Here is a 17,037-nt window from a genome sequence, read left to right as displayed (position 1 = left end):
CGTTAATGCACCATAACGTTGAATACCAACCGCCGATAAACCCCACCGAGGAAGAGGAAGAAGGAAATAAAAAAATGATTATCGTTAAATTCGATGAGCCGTGGGTGTCTACATCTAGGCTGGTTTAAATGCATGAACAAACCAAACAAGGTGATGTTTTGTAGGCAAAGGGAAAGGGAGTGAAAAACCAACCGAATCTCGGCGCATTCACTATTCTGCTCTGCGTCTATGATAACAACAGATGGACTCGTTGCTCCTGTGGGCCACTGCCGGAGTCGACAGTGCATTTGTTGGGGAGGGAACGACGGCAAAGGCGGAAGACGGCGCATCAGCAGTCAGATTGGAAGCTAACTGGTTGTTGCAAGATGCTTGTAAGCGACAGTTCTCTACACGGGTAGGTAATAAAATGAACACCACGTGAAGGTAGTTTTACACACGTAATAGTTAAAATGAATAAGATTTGACTATCATTTCCCACTTTTTGCTAAATACTCCCATCCCCCCCAAAACAGAAAAATACGTACACTCGTGACCGGCACAAGTGACAGATGAATATTATTTGCAGTGTGACTGACTGACAAGTTGGTTAACAAACTGGTAGTTAGCAGACTAATGATACGATACAGAAGCATTAGTAATACTACATCGGTTTAGGAATAAAATGTATTGTCCTGCAGTTTTCTCAAATCATTTTGCTTTGGGCCAGAATGCATATAAACAGCCACTTATTAATGGTGTTTCTGTGGAGCGCTTGCGCTATTTGAAGACTTCAATTGTGAGAGTTTTTAGTATTGGCAGTGGAAACAATGTAGCGACTTGCAAATGTATTAGTGAAATTAAAATTTCTATACATGTCCCACCACACCTACAACAATATGTTAAAGGACACTGCAGTAGAGGCCCCCCTCTTAAATATTCTAGTAGATATGTTTAGACCTTGAATTTTTCTCTCAATTATGTGCATATAATATGGATCTATCTCTTGCAGGATTTAAGGCTAAGTCAACTTTGAACTCCTGAAGTAACCTGCATGGATCGACAAGGGCTGAACTAAAATTTTGATTTAAAAAAAAAATATATATATATTTATATATTCAACACAAGCACAGATAAGACACAATGGCGAGCAGAAGAAAATCAACAACGCCTTGCATGTTCCCCCCCGTTGAAATGGTGGATTCAGACCCTGACATGGAGGTCGTTACAGAGGGAGATGAACAGACTGACGAGGGGGCAGCTAACTGTCCTGTGGAAAACTCAACTGAAAGCAACCCGAGTGAGGAAGACACACAGGCCATGGACCACTTCATTAAAACTATGGACTCGAGTACAGCAGAAGGAGGTTATGAGTGCAAGTACTGCAGCTTTCAGACATCACAGCTCAATATGTTTACCTTGCATGTGGACACTGAGCACCCAAATATAGTTCTAAACTCATCTTATGTGTGTGTTGAGTGTGACTTTCACACCAAGAGGTATGATGCATTGTTGGAGCATAATGCACGCCACCATCCTGGAGAAGACAATTTCACCAGGACCATGGTGAAGAGCAACAATCAAACCATCTTTGAGCAGAGAGTCAATGACTTGACCTTTGATGGCAGTTTTGTTGAGGAGGATGAGGGCACATCCTGTAAGGGTATTGCCCTAAGCAAGACACCAATCATGAAGCTCAAGAGTAGGGCTGAGGCCAAGAAGTTTACAGGGTCACACAAAATGGCAGATAACAGTGTCATTAAAGTGGAGAGTGATGGGGAAGAAGAGAGAGAGGAGGTGCCCCCACCTCCTGTCACCCCCACTGTAGTGGCTGTGTCAACCCCTCTGACCATTCAACCTATTCAGCAAAGCATAATGGTCAACAGCCCAAATGTGCTCCAAATAAAGACCACCAACTCCACCACAATGATCCCTCCAGGGACATTGGCTCAAGTTCTGTCTGCCTTGCAGAATCAGCAGACCTCCCAGACCCAGCTCCTCATCCCGGTCAGTAGTATCCCCACATACAATGGGGCCATGGACAATAATGTCCTTCTGGTCAGTGCCTATAATAGGTTCCCTTACCCATCTGTGTCAGAGATCATGGGTCTAGCAGTACAAACCAAGTTCACAGAGGAGCAGATAAAGGTGTGGTTCTCTGCCCAGCGGCTGAAGCACGGTGTGAGCTGGACCCCAGAGGAGGTGGAGGAGGCCAGGAGGAAGAAGTTCAATGGCTCAGTGCAGGCGGTGTCACAGACCATCACTGTCATCCCAGCCAATTTTGCTACGGCAGCCAATGGCCTGCAGTCAATCTTTCAGACTTGTCAGATTGTAGGGCAACCAGGGATGGTTTTGACTCAGGTAGGGGGTGGCAACGCTGTCCCTGTGGCCTCACCCATCACGTTAGCTGTTGCTGGGGTCCCCAACCCCAGAACCAGTGTCAGTAAGGTGCCAGAACCCTCCACCTCTGAGACCGCTTCTCCACTCAGTACCGATTCCCTGGGAGCGCGACCCAAAAAATCCAAGGAGCAGCTAGCAGAGCTGAAGGCCAGTTACCTAAGGAGACAGTTTGCCACTGAGGCAGAGATCTCTCAGCTGATGAAGGTCACTAACCTCACCAAAAGAGCAATAAAGAAGTGGTTCAGTGACACACGTTACAACCAACGCAACTCAAAGGACCACCAAGGCGTTGCCTTAAATGACATTTCAGTCAACACCAACAGTAACGACGCCAGCAGCAGCACAGCCATTGTGATCGACTCCAGCGACGAAGCCAGTGAATCCTCTCTCACAACCCAAGGGCCCATCTATGATCCACGAATCAAGTTCCGCCACGCCTTTCCTGACTTCACACCTCAGAAGTTCAAGGAAAAGACTCCGGAGCAGCTTCTGCTTTTGGAGGCCAGCTACCAGAAGTCTGACACGCCAGGCGATGAGGAGCTAAGTAGGTTGAGGATGGAGACTAAACTGACCAGGCGAGAGGTGGACGCATGGTTCTCTGAGAGGAGAAAAATGCCACTGGACTCTGATGGCACAGAGGAGCTAGAGAGTGAAATGGTCAAAGTGCCTTCCTCTGGGCAAGAAGCTTGGACGCCATCCAGCGGCCGAAAGATAATGAAGAAAACCCCAGAGCAGCTCCACGTCCTGAAAAGCGCCTTTGTTCGTACCCAGTGGCCCTCTGCTGAAGAGTACGACAAGATGGCCAAGGAGAGCGGGTTACCCAGAACCTACATTGTCAACTGGTTTGGAGACACCCGTTATGCCTGCAAGAACAGTAACCTGAAGTGGTACTACTTGTATCAGAGTGGAAAGGTTAACGAGGCAATGAACGGAGGTGAACTTAAGAAGAAACCACGGAAACGCTTTCGTGGTTGGTCCAGGAGAACGAGGCGGCCATACCCCTGCAAACAAACACCCCCTACCATCAAAGTCAAGACGGGTAAAGATATTTTAAAGGAGCACTACCTCAAGCATAAGGTCTTAAATGAGAAAGATTTGGATGAACTGGTGGCCAAGTCCAGTATGAGCTATGAGCAGGTGCGGGACTGGTTTGCGGAGATCAGCAGGAGGGAAGAGAAGGGCCTTGACCCTTTCAGTGAGGGTAAAGAGGAGACACACGGTGACAGTGAGGGAGAGATGGAAGTGAAAGAGAAAGGGGATGATGAAGAAAACGACATTGACAACAAAGATGATGAAAATAACAATGATGAAGATGAAACGAATGACAATGAAACCACGGAAGAGCCTCTATGTTTCAAGCAATCACAGTCAGAACCAGAAGATCAGTGATTTAAAAGGTCCAGGTGAGTGATGACAAGGATGTGTAGAATGAGTACATTTTCTAATTGTAAAGGCATTTGTTACTTGAGTGTCCTGAATTATTATTATTAAATGTTTTTAACATGTCAAGATCTTTCCTCTGAATTTAGCCTAATACAAATTGAATTACTTTTGACCTTGATATTTCCTCTTTTATACAGTCAGTGAGGAAATGTGCACACTAATCTCATGTTTTCTTAATTATGATGTTTTTGCTCCCACAGAATTCTCATTGGTTGCCTACGGAAGAGAAGAGATGGAAAACACAGGTGAAATGTACCAAGTGTTTTGGTGTTAAACTGCGTGGACCAACCAGGCACAAAGAAGCGAGAAGATGTATGATGCCAAATAATTTTAGCAAGGGATTATATACTGAACAAAAATATAAACGCAACATGTAAAGTGTTGGTCCCATGTTTCATGAGCGGAAATAAAATATCCCTGAAATTTTCCATATGCACAAATCATCAAATCAAATGTTTATAAAGCCCTTTTTAAATCATGTTACAAAGTGCTTATACAGAAACCCAGCCTAAAACGCCAAACAGTAAGCAATGCAGATGTAGAAGCATGGTGGCTAGGAAGAAACCTAGAGAGGAACCAGGCTCTGAGGGGTGGCCAGTCCTCTTCTGGCTGTGCCCAGTGGAGATTATAAGAGCACATGGCCATTAAGGCCAGATCGTTCAAAAATATGTTCAAATGTTCATAGATGACCAGCAGGGTCAAATAATAATCACAGTGGTTGTAGAGGGTGCAACAAGTCTGCACCTCAGGATTAAATGTCAGTTGGCTTTTCATGGCTTGTTCAGAGGTCGCGACAGCAGGTGAGGGAGAGGATCGAAACAGCAGGTCCGGGACAAGGTAGCATGTCTGGTGAACAGGTCAGAGTTCCATAACCAGGGTTGAAACTGGATCAGCAACACGGCCAGGTAGTGGACTGTGGATAGCCAGGAGTCATCAGGCCAGGTAGTCCTGAGGCATGGTCCTAGGGCTCAGGTCCTCAGAGAGAGAGAGAGATGGGAGCATACTTAAGTTCACACAGGACACCAGATAAGATGGGAATTTTACCAGATACGAAATAGTGACCCCCCCCCCCTGGCACAAACTATTGCAGCATAGATACTGGAGGTTGAGACCAGGGGGTCGGGGGACACTGGGCCTGTCCGATGATAACCCCGGGCAGGGCCAACCAGCCAGGATATAACTCCACCCACTTTGCCAAAGCACAGCCCCACAACAATAGAGAGTTAAACAGACAACCAACTTACTGCCCTGAGACATTTCGGAGTATAGTGCACAAAGATCTCTTTCACCGCACAAGCCCGAGAGGGTGCAAAACTGGCTTACTTCTCTCAAATTTTGTGCAAATTTATTGACATCCCTGTTAGTGACCATTTCTCCTTTGCCAAGATTATCCATCATCCGATAGGTGTGGCATATCAAGAAGCTGATTAAACAGCATGGTCATTACAGAGGTGCACCTTGTGCTGGGGGAAAATACAAGGGCACTAAAATGTGCAGTTTTGTCACACAACACAATGCCACAGATGTCTCAAATTTTGAGGGAGCATGCAATTGACATGCTGATTGCAAGAATGTCCACCAGAGCTGTTGGCTGATAATTGAATGTTCATTTCTCGACCATAAGCCACCTCGTTTTAGAGAATTTGGCAGTACGTTCAACCGGCCTCACAACCACAGACCGCGTGTAACCACGCCAGCCCAGCACCTCCACATCTGGCTTCTTCACCTGCACGATCGTCTGAGACCAGCCACCCAGACAGTTGATGGAAACTGAGCAGTATTTCTGTCTGTAATAAAACCCTTTTCCCTTGTGGGGAAAAGTACTTCTGATTGGCTGGGCCTGGCTCCCCAGTGGGTGGGCTTGGCTCCCCACTGGCTGGGCCTATGCCCTCCCAGGCCTACCCATGGCTGCCCAGTCATGTGAAATCCATAGATTTGGACCTAATGAATTTATTTCAATTGACTGATTTCCTTAAATGTACTGTAACTCATATATATCATACATGACCTTAATTGAAAATACTATTTGGTTTTTCTGGGATATTTCAGTAATATTGTACCTTGCTATCTTAACTAAATCCAAGACATTTCGATTTGGTAAATCCTCATTTTTTTCTTGTAGGTTATGTAATAACTTTTAAAATCGTAATAATGTTTTTAAATCGTGAAATTGTGTCCAGGTTGAAGGGAATTTCAAAATGTTTTTTCTTTGATGTACTGACAAAATGTTTTTTTTTTTTTTTTTTAATCTCACAGTTTTGTGAATATGACTTAAATCAGTGCCATCTGTTTTTGGATTATGTTTTAAATGGAATCAGTGGTTCTACAAAACTGTTTTTATATGTGTTCAAATAATTTGTTGGTCTTAAATGACAAAATATGGAGTAATCCAGGTTAATATTCTGCTCAGTTTTTTGGGGTGGGTTTCTTTGTATGTTGGTTTTCCAAATGAAAAAGGCATGTGTGCTGTCATTCAGGATTTAGTAAACATTACCTCAGTCTTTTAAGCTATGAGTGGAAGACAGTGACTTTGTTCAATTTAAATGGGTTTTAAAAATACACAGGTTCATTCACAGTTTGCTTGAGATGGCAGTTTTTTCTAAAGTAAGTAACTTTCAATGCATAGTTGTACTTAAAAAAAAAATACGGGTTAAAATCTTTCAGGTGTACAATGACAACGATATAGGGTGAAGATACCACAAACACTTGGTATGGTTCCTCTTTTAACGAGAGCCAATTTGACTTTAGTCAACCTTTTAACTTTTCTTCCTCTGCTTATCTTCCTCTTATCTTGTAGGTCTATACTCAAATCTGGATGTACAGGTTTTTATATGCAACTATACAACTATACATCAAAGAACAGTCAATGAGGAGATGGTGAATTATAAATTATTGTTTTGCTTCTCTATGTTTTCAGTAATGACAAGGACCCTTATGAATTCTGCAATATGGTATAAGCCTGTTGGCATCCTTAATTGCGGTAATATAATGATTAGTTTATTAGTATTATTAGTTTATTTATTTATTATATCTTACTTTCGTGAATACTTTGCCAAGAAAATGTATTTAGTTTCAGACCAGTGCTTTTGCAGGTAAGAAACAGATTTTCAGTAGTCATTGTCAAGCCATAGGAAAAGTGCAACTAACTCTGTTAGCCATTGAAATCAACCACAATACTAAATTTACCACATTTTACAGTTGGACAATACATTTGTTTGTGAAATGCTTGTTATTAGAAGTGTGGAAATCCATTGCCAATGCAGAACACTGCCACCTGATTTTTGACTTCTGTGCAATTGTTGTTCTATCTTCTACAAACTCAACTTGAGTCATGATGCATTTGTGTTCAACATTGTATCATAACTGACATGCCATTTCAGAAGTCTTTTAATAGACATTACGCAGCAAAAAAATACTTGTCTGAGGGAAATATGATTTAATATGATTGAATGTCATTATTTTAACCTTACATCATTAAATGGCAATATTTGTCAAACCAGTTGTATTTATACCACCTGATAAGTTTATTAAGAATAAGCCGTGCTGAGGTAGGTTTATTAAGAATAAGCCATGCTGAGGTAGGTTTATTAAGAATAAGCCATGCTGAGGTAAGTTTATTAAGAATAAGCCATGCTGAGGTAGGTTTATTAAGAATAAGCCATGCTGAGGTAGGTTTATTAAGAATAAGCCATGCTGAGGTAAGTTTATTAAGAATAGGCCATGCTGAGGAAGGTTTATTAAGAATACGCCATGCTGAGGTAGGTTTATTAAGAATACGACATGCTGAGGTAGGTTTATTAAGAATAAGCCATGCTGAGGTAGGTTTATTAAGAATAAGCCATGCTGAGGTAGGTTTATTAAGAATAAGCCATGCTGAGGTAGGTTTATTAAGAATAAGCCATGCTGAGGTAGGTTTATTAAGAATAAGCCATGCTGAGGTAGGTTTATTAAGAATAAGCCATGCTGATGTAAGTTTATTAAGAATAGGCCATGCTGAGGTAGGTTTATTAAGAATACGCCATGCTGAGGTAGGTTTATTAAGAATACGACATGCTGAGGTAGGTTTATTAAGAATACGACATTCTGAGGTAGGTTTATTAAGAATAAGCCATGCTGAGGTAGGTTTATTAAGAATACGCCATGCTGAGGTAGGTTTATTAAGAATACTCCATGCTAAGGTAGGTTTATTAAGAATACGACATGCTGAGGTAGGTTTATTAAGAATAAGCCATGCTGAGGTAGGTTTATTAAGAATATGCCATGCTGAGGTAGGTTTATTAAGAATACGACATGCTGAGGTAGGTTTATTAAGAATACGACATGCTGAGGTAGGTTTATTAAGAATAAGCCATGCTGAGGTAGGTTTATTAAGAATATGACATGCTGAGGTAGGTTTATTAAGAATACGACATGCTGAGGTAGGTTTATTAAGAATACGCCATGCTGAGGTAGGTTTATTAAGAATACGCCATGCTGAGGTAGGTTTATTAAGAATACGCCATGCTGAGGTAGGTTTATTAAGAATACGCCATGCTGAGGTAGGTTTATTAAGAATACGACATGCTGAGGTAGGTTTATTAAGAATACGACATGCTGAGGTAGGTTTATTAAGAATACGCCATGCTGAGGTATACTGTATGGTTCCTTTCTTCCGGTATGGATGTCTTTTTATTCCAGGAGGTGGAGCTATTTGCAATGTTATTGTTTTTCTAAGCCAACATTGAATAAGGTAAGCCAGAATGGGATGGTATAAAATTTGAAGTAGCTTTGACTATAATTTCAATTGTTATCCTCCGTCCTATCAGTGTTAAAATGATGGAGATGGGGTAGGGCAGGGTTTCCCAGTCAGTCCTGGGGCCCCCCTGGGTGCACGTTTAGTTTTTTTTGCCTCGCCCTACACAGCTGTTTCATCAAACTTTGGCTCTTTGAATCAGCTGTGTAGTGTTAGGGCAAAAACCAAAATGTGCACCCAGAGGAGGCCCCGGACAGACCCTGGTGTAGGGGACTGGATTGGTAAAACTAAAGTACATTTTGCGGTCAACCTATATTCTATTCATATAATTCATTATATTATGTCCAGTGTAATTCTGGGGGGGGGCTAATTTACCAACTGCACAGTTGGTAAATTAGATTAAGCAGGCATAACTGAAAACTGAAAACTGTGAATTGGAACAGCTACATTTTCATGTAGTACAGTACTCTAAGTGTGGTATTGGGCCTCACTGGAGATACATTTACCCAAAGAGAAATGTCCCGCAGTGCTGAAACTCACTACAAAAATTTTGTTGGCAGGCTGAAAATCCCCACTAATATGTATTGCCTTGCTCATTGGGAGCCTGCTTGATATTTGGCCATCGAAGAGTTAATGTTAAAGAGAACTATCCAAATCAAGGGTGTGACCAGCTGTGGGCTTCCATCCTAATCAGAGAGAGGGGAAGAGAGAGGGAAAAGAAAAGTAGATATGCAAGTTTTTTTTAAAGGGTGTCAACGACCAGCAATGAGATAGACACAAGTTTTTTTTAAAGGGTGTCAACGACCAGCAATGAGATAGACAAGAATACAATAGCCTTTCTCTACTGACCCAAATATACATACCCAGGCAGTGCTACGTAAATACGTATGGCAGCAGCGGCATCTGCGTCAGCCGCAGCCCTGCTTATTTCCCAGCGATTACGTAGCAGAGGGTGTGCGAGGAGAGCGCAAACCAGTCTCTGGTGCTCACTGGGTCATGCTAAGGACGACTCTCCCCCGGTCTCCCCTCCCTACCCCACGCGTCTGCTGCTGCAGCCCGAGGTCCCTGCTCACTGCGTCCGCCTACATATCAAAACGCCTGGCTGCCTGCTCCCATGATGCGGCACGCTGCAAATAAAGCATTCCCAATGTCTGTCGCACAGCGGTCTGCAGTGTACACAGTTTTTAAAATCCAGTTAATCCCCTATCGCCCCCACCTGGGATGTAGCCTATATGTTACGAATACAGAACACAGAGTTCTTTTAAAAAATTCAGGGGGTAGATCAGCTTAAATATTGCAAATAGATTGTGGCTTCTATCAATGTAATTGTCTACATCATTTCTAATCCCACATATATATTTTTGGGTCAATAGTTTAAACACACCGACTGATTACAGGGTTTTTATTTTTTACAACTATTTTCTACATTGCAGAATAATAGCGTAGACATCAAAACTATGAAATAACACATGTAGAAACCAAAAAAATGTTAAACGAATCAAAATATACTTTATATTTGAGATCCTTCAAAGTAGCCACCCTTTGCTTTGCACACGCTTGGCATTCTGTCAACCACCTTCATGAAGTAATCACCTGGAATGCATTTAAATTAACAGGTGTATCTTGTTAAAAGTTAAGTGGAATTTATTTCCTTCTTAATACGTTTGAGCCAATCAGTTTTGCTGTGACAAGGTAGGGGTAGTATACAGAAGATAGCTCTATTTAGTAAAAGACCAAGTCCATAATATGGCAAGAACAGCTAAAATAAGCAAAGAGAAACGACAGTCCATCATTACTTTAAGACATGATGGTCAGTCACTCTGGAACACTTCAAGAACTTTGAAAGTTTCTTCAAGTGCAGCCGCAAAAACCATCAAGCGCTATGATGAAACTGGCTCTCATGAGGACCGCCACAGGAAAGGAAGAACCAGAGTTACCTCTGCTGCAGAGAATAAGTTCATTAGTGTTACCAGACTCAATAAATGCTTCACAGAGTTCAAGTAACAGACACATCTCAACATCAACTGTTCAGAGGAGACTGCATCAATCAGGCCTTCATGGTCAAATTGCTGCAAAAAAAACACCAATTATAAGAAGAGACTTGCTTGGGCCAAGAAACACAAGCAATGGACATTAGACCGGTGGAAATCTGTCCTTTGATCTGATGAGTCCAAATTTCAGACATTTGGTTCCAACCTCGGTGTCTATGTGAAACACAGAGTAGGTGAAGGAATGATCGCTGCATGTGTGGTTCCAACCGTGAAGCACAGAGGAGGAGGGGTGATGGCGCTTTACTGGTGACACTGTCAGTGATATATTTAGAATTCAAGGCACACTTAACCAGTATGGCTACCACAGCATTCTGCATCGATACACCATCCCTTCTGGTTTCGCTTAGTGGGACTATAATTTGTTTTTCAACAGGGCAATGACCCAACACACCTCCAGGCTGTGTAAGCACTATTTGACGAAGAAGGAGAGTAATGGAGTGCTGCATCAGATGACCTGGCCTCCATAATCACCCGACCTCAACCCAATTGAGATGGTTTGGGATGAGTCGGACCGCAGAGTGTAGGAAAAGCAGCCAACAAGTGCTCGGCATATGTGGGAACTCCTCCTGACTATTGGAAAAGCATTCCTCATGAAGATGGTTGAGAGAATGCCAAGAGTGTGCAAAGCTGTCATCAAGGCAAAGGGTGGCTACATTGAAGAATATAAAATCTAAAATATATTTTGATTAGTTAACACTTTTTTGGTTACTACATGATTACGTGTGTGTTATTTCATAGTTTTGATGTATTCACTATTATTCTACAATGTAGAAAATAGTCAAATTAAAGAAAAAACATTGAATGAGTAGGTGTGTCCAAACTTTTGACTGGTACTGTACATATGTTTTTAGATATTTTCCTTTCTTATTTTCTCCTAACCCTACCACCCCTCCCCTAATTAGAGTAAACTTACGGACAACACTTTAGGCTTCTACTTCCAGTTTATACATACTATATACATTTTATGGACACAGTATATTTTACAATAGTTATCTCTTGTTTGTTTTTAGTCCCATCCTTCAGCTACCCTCAAACACTCCCTTCTATCTTTGAAGACCGTTTTGATTTCTATTTGTCATATATTTTTCAACTGTGCTGTTTCACAAAACTTCTGAAACTATATATATTTTACGGACTCTGTATATTTTACATTCGTTATCTTGTTATGGTTTTCCTCCTCTTCTGAGGAGGGGTAGGAAGGATCGGACCAATATGCAGCGTGGTAAGTGTTCGTCATTTTATTAAAACTAAACTGAACACTACAATACAAAGCAAACAAAAAGAACAACCGAAACAGTTCCGTCTGGTAACTAATACTAAGACAGAAAACAACTACCCACAAATCATAGTGGGAAAACAGGCTGCCTAAGTATGGTTCTCAATCAGAGACAATGATAAACAGCTGCCTCTGATTGGGAACCATACCAGGTCAAACACAGAAATACAAAAACATAGAACAACACATAGAAGTCCCTCCCCAACTCACGCCCTGACCAAACTAAAATAGAGACATAAAAAAGGAACTAAGGTCAGGACATGACACACCGATCTGTCTCAGAACACCATCCAGTTTTGACTTCTATTTGCCATATATTATTCAACTGTGCTGTGATGTTTCACAAAAGTTCTGAACCTTTCAATTCTCATAGTTTATACAGATTGTAAATTAAAAATTTCAAATCACCCAGCAGTGCTATTTGTAGAGTTAGCTCCAGGTAAATGTTGCAATTCTTCAGCCATTCTTGAACCTGCGACCAAAAACAAGCTACATATGAACAGTAGCAAAAAAAAATATCTAATGATTCTGTTTCTTCGCAGCTAAATCTGCAGATCTGGGATGGTTGTATTCCCCATAAATAGAACATTCTCTTGGTTGCAAGAATTTTGTATAATCATTTAAATTGAAAAACTCTTGTAAGTTTTGAAGCCGGCATTGTTTTGTGTATCAGTTCATAAATCATATGCCATGGAATTGGAACATCCAAAATATCTTCCCCAACTATTTTCCAATCTATATGGCACATCTGTACATTTTTTGGTCCTTAAATGAAACTTGTATACTTTTTTATTTATCACAATTATCTTTAACCAATTTTGGTGTTTAATGCAGAGCCGAACAACCAAGTTCCTTACTTTCACAGTTCTTTACTGGGCTGAATCAAACCACGAGAGCGACTGCTTTGAGTGACACAGCTATGGCAGTGTCCAGAGATGCCCCTCCCCTGCACTTGTCCTTACAATACCCTGGTTCACAAGGCAAAGGGAATTCATGCTGTATAGCTGTTGACAGATATACCATTAGGCCACCATCTCTAGACTCCCAAACAGTCCTGCCCACGCACGCCACTCATCAGACCGAATCCAGTCTGTCGTCTCATATTTGCCTTTGTCTTCTGAGTTTGAAACTGGGGTATGATCCAGGGTAAAGGGTTCACTGCTGAACAGAGTTCTGTTCTCAATGTACTGCGCAGCACTGCTGAGCTGAGCCTAAAAAAACTGGGCTGAAGACACCACAGATGGATCTCCCTGTCTGAAAAGGGGGCTGTTACACAATTGAGGGCATTGAAGTCTGAAGGCTACAAAGAACGTATTCAAGCAGTGCTTTATTCTTTGGCCAGCATGTTCTGTTTAAAATCACATTTGCCATCTGGTGGCTGATGGACATTGTTCTCGGCTGCATCAGTTTCTTACCTGAATAAGGCTGCATGGTGATCCCATTCAAATCGGTAGGAGACCCCCCTTCAATGTATCGCAGTGGAACGGTCTTGAAAATGACTTGTCTGAACGAATAAATGTGTTGCTACTGTAATGACTGTACTGTTGTGTAATGATGTAATGTTTTTGTGACTCTTGCACAAGCTTTACAGTTGGACACAGGAAGCAGGTATTTTCATCTCACCATTTATAGTTTGGGACATTGTCTCTGTTATGGTTCCACTAGTCTCATATATTCATGTTGAAACCAATGTGAAGAGTAAATAGACAAAAATAATAATAATCCTGAACAGGGTAGTGACCCAATTTCAAGTTCATGTCTAGCTTTAACTTTGTCTTCTCTCTGCTCACAACGTCATATCCCATTATTCATCGATATACTGACTGACATGTATGCATTCATTGCCCCAGTGATACAATCCAATGATATTGATGTTCATATGCTGAAGTCATGATACACTATTTATACACAAAAGTATGAGGACACCCCTTCAAATGAGTGGATTCGGTTATATCTGCAACATCATTGCTGATAGGTAGGTCAAAAAAAAAAAAATCGAGCACACAGCCATGCAATCTCCATAGACAAACATTGCCAGTAGAATGGCCATACTGAAGAGCTCAGCGTGGCACCGCCATAGGACGCCAAGTCAGTTCGTCAAATTTCTGCCCTGCGAGAGCTGCCTCTGTCAACGGTAAGTGCTGTTAAGCCTAAATTCACTATGCGCAATGCCAAGCGTTGGCTGGTGTGGTGTAAAGTCTGCCACCACTGGACTCTGGAGCAGTGGAAACACGTTCTCTGGAGTGATGAATAGCGCTTCACTTTCTGGTAGTCCGACGGACAAATCTGGCTTTGGCAGAGGCCAGGAGAACGCTACCCACCCCAATGCATAGTGCCAACTGTAAAGTTTGGTGGATGAGGAATAATGGTCTGGGGCTGTTTTTCATGGATCCTTAGTTCTAGTGAAGGGAAATCTTAATGCTACAGCATACAATGACATTCTGTATTTCCAACTTTGTGATAAGAGCTTGGGGAAGGCCCTTTCCCGTTTCAACATGACAATGCCCCCATGCACAAAGTGAGGTCCTACAGAAATGGTTTGTTCAGATTGGTGTGGAGGAACTTGATTGGCCTGCACAGAGTCCTGACCTCAACCACATCAAACACCTTTGGGATGAATTGGAACACCTGGCCAACATCAGTGTCTGACCTCACTAATGCTCTTGTGGCTGAATGAAAGCAAGTCCCTGCAGCAATGTCCCAACATCTAGTGGAAAGCCTTCCCAGAAGAGCGGAGGCTGTTATAGCAGCAAAGGGAGGACCAACTCCATATTAATGCCAATGATTTTGGAATGAGATGTTTGACGAGCAGGTGTCCACATATTTTTGGTCATGCAGTGTATGTTCTGAATAGTTTGTGTTGCGTCTGACGTGTTCTTTCAATGCAGTCACTGCTGACAGCAAAGTTCCTCTTGGGGTTAGAGAAGTGCCATACCCTAACCCTCCTGGTTCCGGTAGTCCACCTTGCATTGTTACCAGTTCACGTTAGTCTGCCTGACGTTTGAGTTGTGTCAGCGAGGTACCTTGCCAATCGCACCAAGTCAAACCAGTGTGCAGGTTTATGTACAGACATTTTAATCACGCTCGCTCTAACCAATCCTTCAATGGCAGTTTTAATAAACTGTTCCCAGACGTTTGAACAATGTTGTACCCCCCTCTTAGTTTCGATGTAGATGCATTTCCTGCACGGCCACCGATAGTAAAGTCAGCCATTTGGTCCTCAAAGAGAATGCAGTGTCCTCAAAGCGCCTTTGACATTCTCTGGTGCAGTTTCCTCCTGTGGTGCATCTGTTTATGGTCAACTATATATATTTTTCTCTCATTTTGATCAAAGTCACTAGTCCCTGAGGTTTTCTTTGACATTGTAGATTGTTTCCTGACTTCAGTTTATACCTGCAGCTTACATGTGTCCTCATCTTGCCAGTTTACACTTGCAAGATCTGATCAAAATAAGTTCACAATGCATCTGTCTACACTGGTCTAAAAATGTAGGCACAATCAACATGAGGACAAGATCATGACAAAGGGTGCATGTTAGAAGCAGGTATAAACATGGATAGAGACCCGACAAATACATGCATACTTTGTCCCTCGTGTCTCAGGTCAATACAAATATTTAGATTCATATTTTCAGCAAGTCACACGAATTAGTCTGTGACATCTGAAAAATGGACCAAGAGATCTGTTCCATAGCCAGATGTGTGCCACTCGTAGGATCCTTCAGCTGTGTTGATGACAGATGTACTTGGTTATTAGTCTATTAACTCTAATCCTCAACAAATTCATTCTCTCATTATCTTTCACTCTCAGATGTTGGACCAAAACATTATGATAGGGGTTTAAGTATCAATTCTTTCAGTTTTTTTGGGGAGCCGATGAGGGACCACCTGCTCACCTTCCTAATGTTTGAGTAGACATGGGCGGCAGCACCTTTTTGTTGACACCGAAGTTCCTGTGAGCTCATTATCACTTCCTCCTGTTAAGCACTTCGCAGTGTTGGCCGACCTTGGCTCGGAGGCCCAACAGTGAGCAGCCTGGAGGGGTATCTGATTTCTGTTTTACCTGGCCCATTATTCCTGTGTTTGACCAGCCAAAACATAGGCCTGTAGGTATTACAGATGGTTTCGCAGGCTCCATTTTCTTCTTCTTGATATCGTGGCAAAATAACAAGTAAAGCACACTTCAAAACTAAAGTTTTGCTAACTTTGTGTACTCACTGGGACAACTTGTGCTGTCACGTATGAGAATACTATAAACAGGAGGCTTGCTGTTTGTCTAAACGAATCACACTGGAGTATTGGGTTCTGTTGGTGGGGCCATGGTCAGTCAGCCGAGAGGGATTAGCTCTGTACTGTACCATTCACATCTCCAGCTAAACCTCCCGAGACACATTAAATCTGCCAAGAGTAGAGGAGAGTATGCCAGGCCAGTGCACTCTGTGCCCCATTACAGCTGTTACTCTCCTCTCTAAGCCTCTAACATACTTTAAAATTAGGTTGGTAGATGGTATACCGACATCCCAAAATAATTTTTGTTAAAAAATGGCCCTGGCCATCAGGAAGTGGAAGATTTCCAGGAAGTGAACCACTAATATATTGGATGTAAAAAAAAATCCCCCCAGAAGTAGATGGCAAATGCCAGAAATCATATTCCCGTCCAATAGTGGCACAAGATTGAAAGCTGAGCAGAGTTATATGTATCATCATTGTGGAGTACAGGCTAAATAGTCCCCTCTCGTGCCATGAGATTGGCAAAGTGGTTCATTTAGAGCAGGAAGCTGTGTTTTGGAAATCAAATAAACAGTCTGCAGATTAGCGCATTAGCACTGAAACAGTACAAGTTTCCTGCAATAACAGTAAAGTCCCATATTGTCTGAAGTGGTAAAATGTGTTATAGGTAAAGGCTTAAAAACAAATCCTCATTGATACACCCCATACAAGCTTGTTCGATCCAAAAGGAGAGAGCACACTTCCAATATGCAGGAATTACTTCATTCATACACTATGTTTAGGTAACATTACAAGGTGGAGCTTGTTCAAGTTTAAATAATGAAAACATCCAAAACAAAAGCAATAGATACATTATGTTATGATAATTGCATACGAACTAGACTGTTGGCTCTCACAAGCTTTGTTGTGGGCTACATGGAAAGATGGCCA

General features: G+C 42.0%; 1 protein-coding gene across 1 annotated transcript; it reads left to right on the top strand.

Annotated features, from left to right (window-relative positions):
* Nucleotides 1-24: 24 nt before the first annotated feature.
* Nucleotides 25-7,324, top strand: LOC118398159 (zinc fingers and homeoboxes protein 1-like). Its single transcript, XM_035793225.2, has 3 exons — nucleotides 25-394; nucleotides 989-3,779; nucleotides 4,020-7,324. Exon 2 carries the CDS (start codon nucleotides 1,120-1,122, stop codon nucleotides 3,763-3,765), a length of 2,646 nt encoding a protein of 881 aa, XP_035649118.1. The 5' UTR covers nucleotides 25-394; nucleotides 989-1,119; the 3' UTR covers nucleotides 3,766-3,779; nucleotides 4,020-7,324.
* The last annotated feature ends 9,713 nt before the right edge of the window (nucleotides 7,325-17,037 follow it).

The sequence above is a fragment of the Oncorhynchus keta genome, chromosome 19 (assembly GCF_023373465.1).
Source record: "Oncorhynchus keta strain PuntledgeMale-10-30-2019 chromosome 19, Oket_V2, whole genome shotgun sequence".
NCBI lineage: Eukaryota > Metazoa > Chordata > Actinopteri > Salmoniformes > Salmonidae > Oncorhynchus > Oncorhynchus keta.
Note: the sequence above shows the minus strand (reverse complement) of the source record. Positions and strands in the feature narration are given on the sequence as shown.

Coding starts and splice junctions, on each gene's coding strand:
- LOC118398159 (XM_035793225.2), top strand. CDS start 1,120: ATGGCGAGCAGAAGAAAATCAACAACGCCTTGCATGTTCCCCCCCGTT.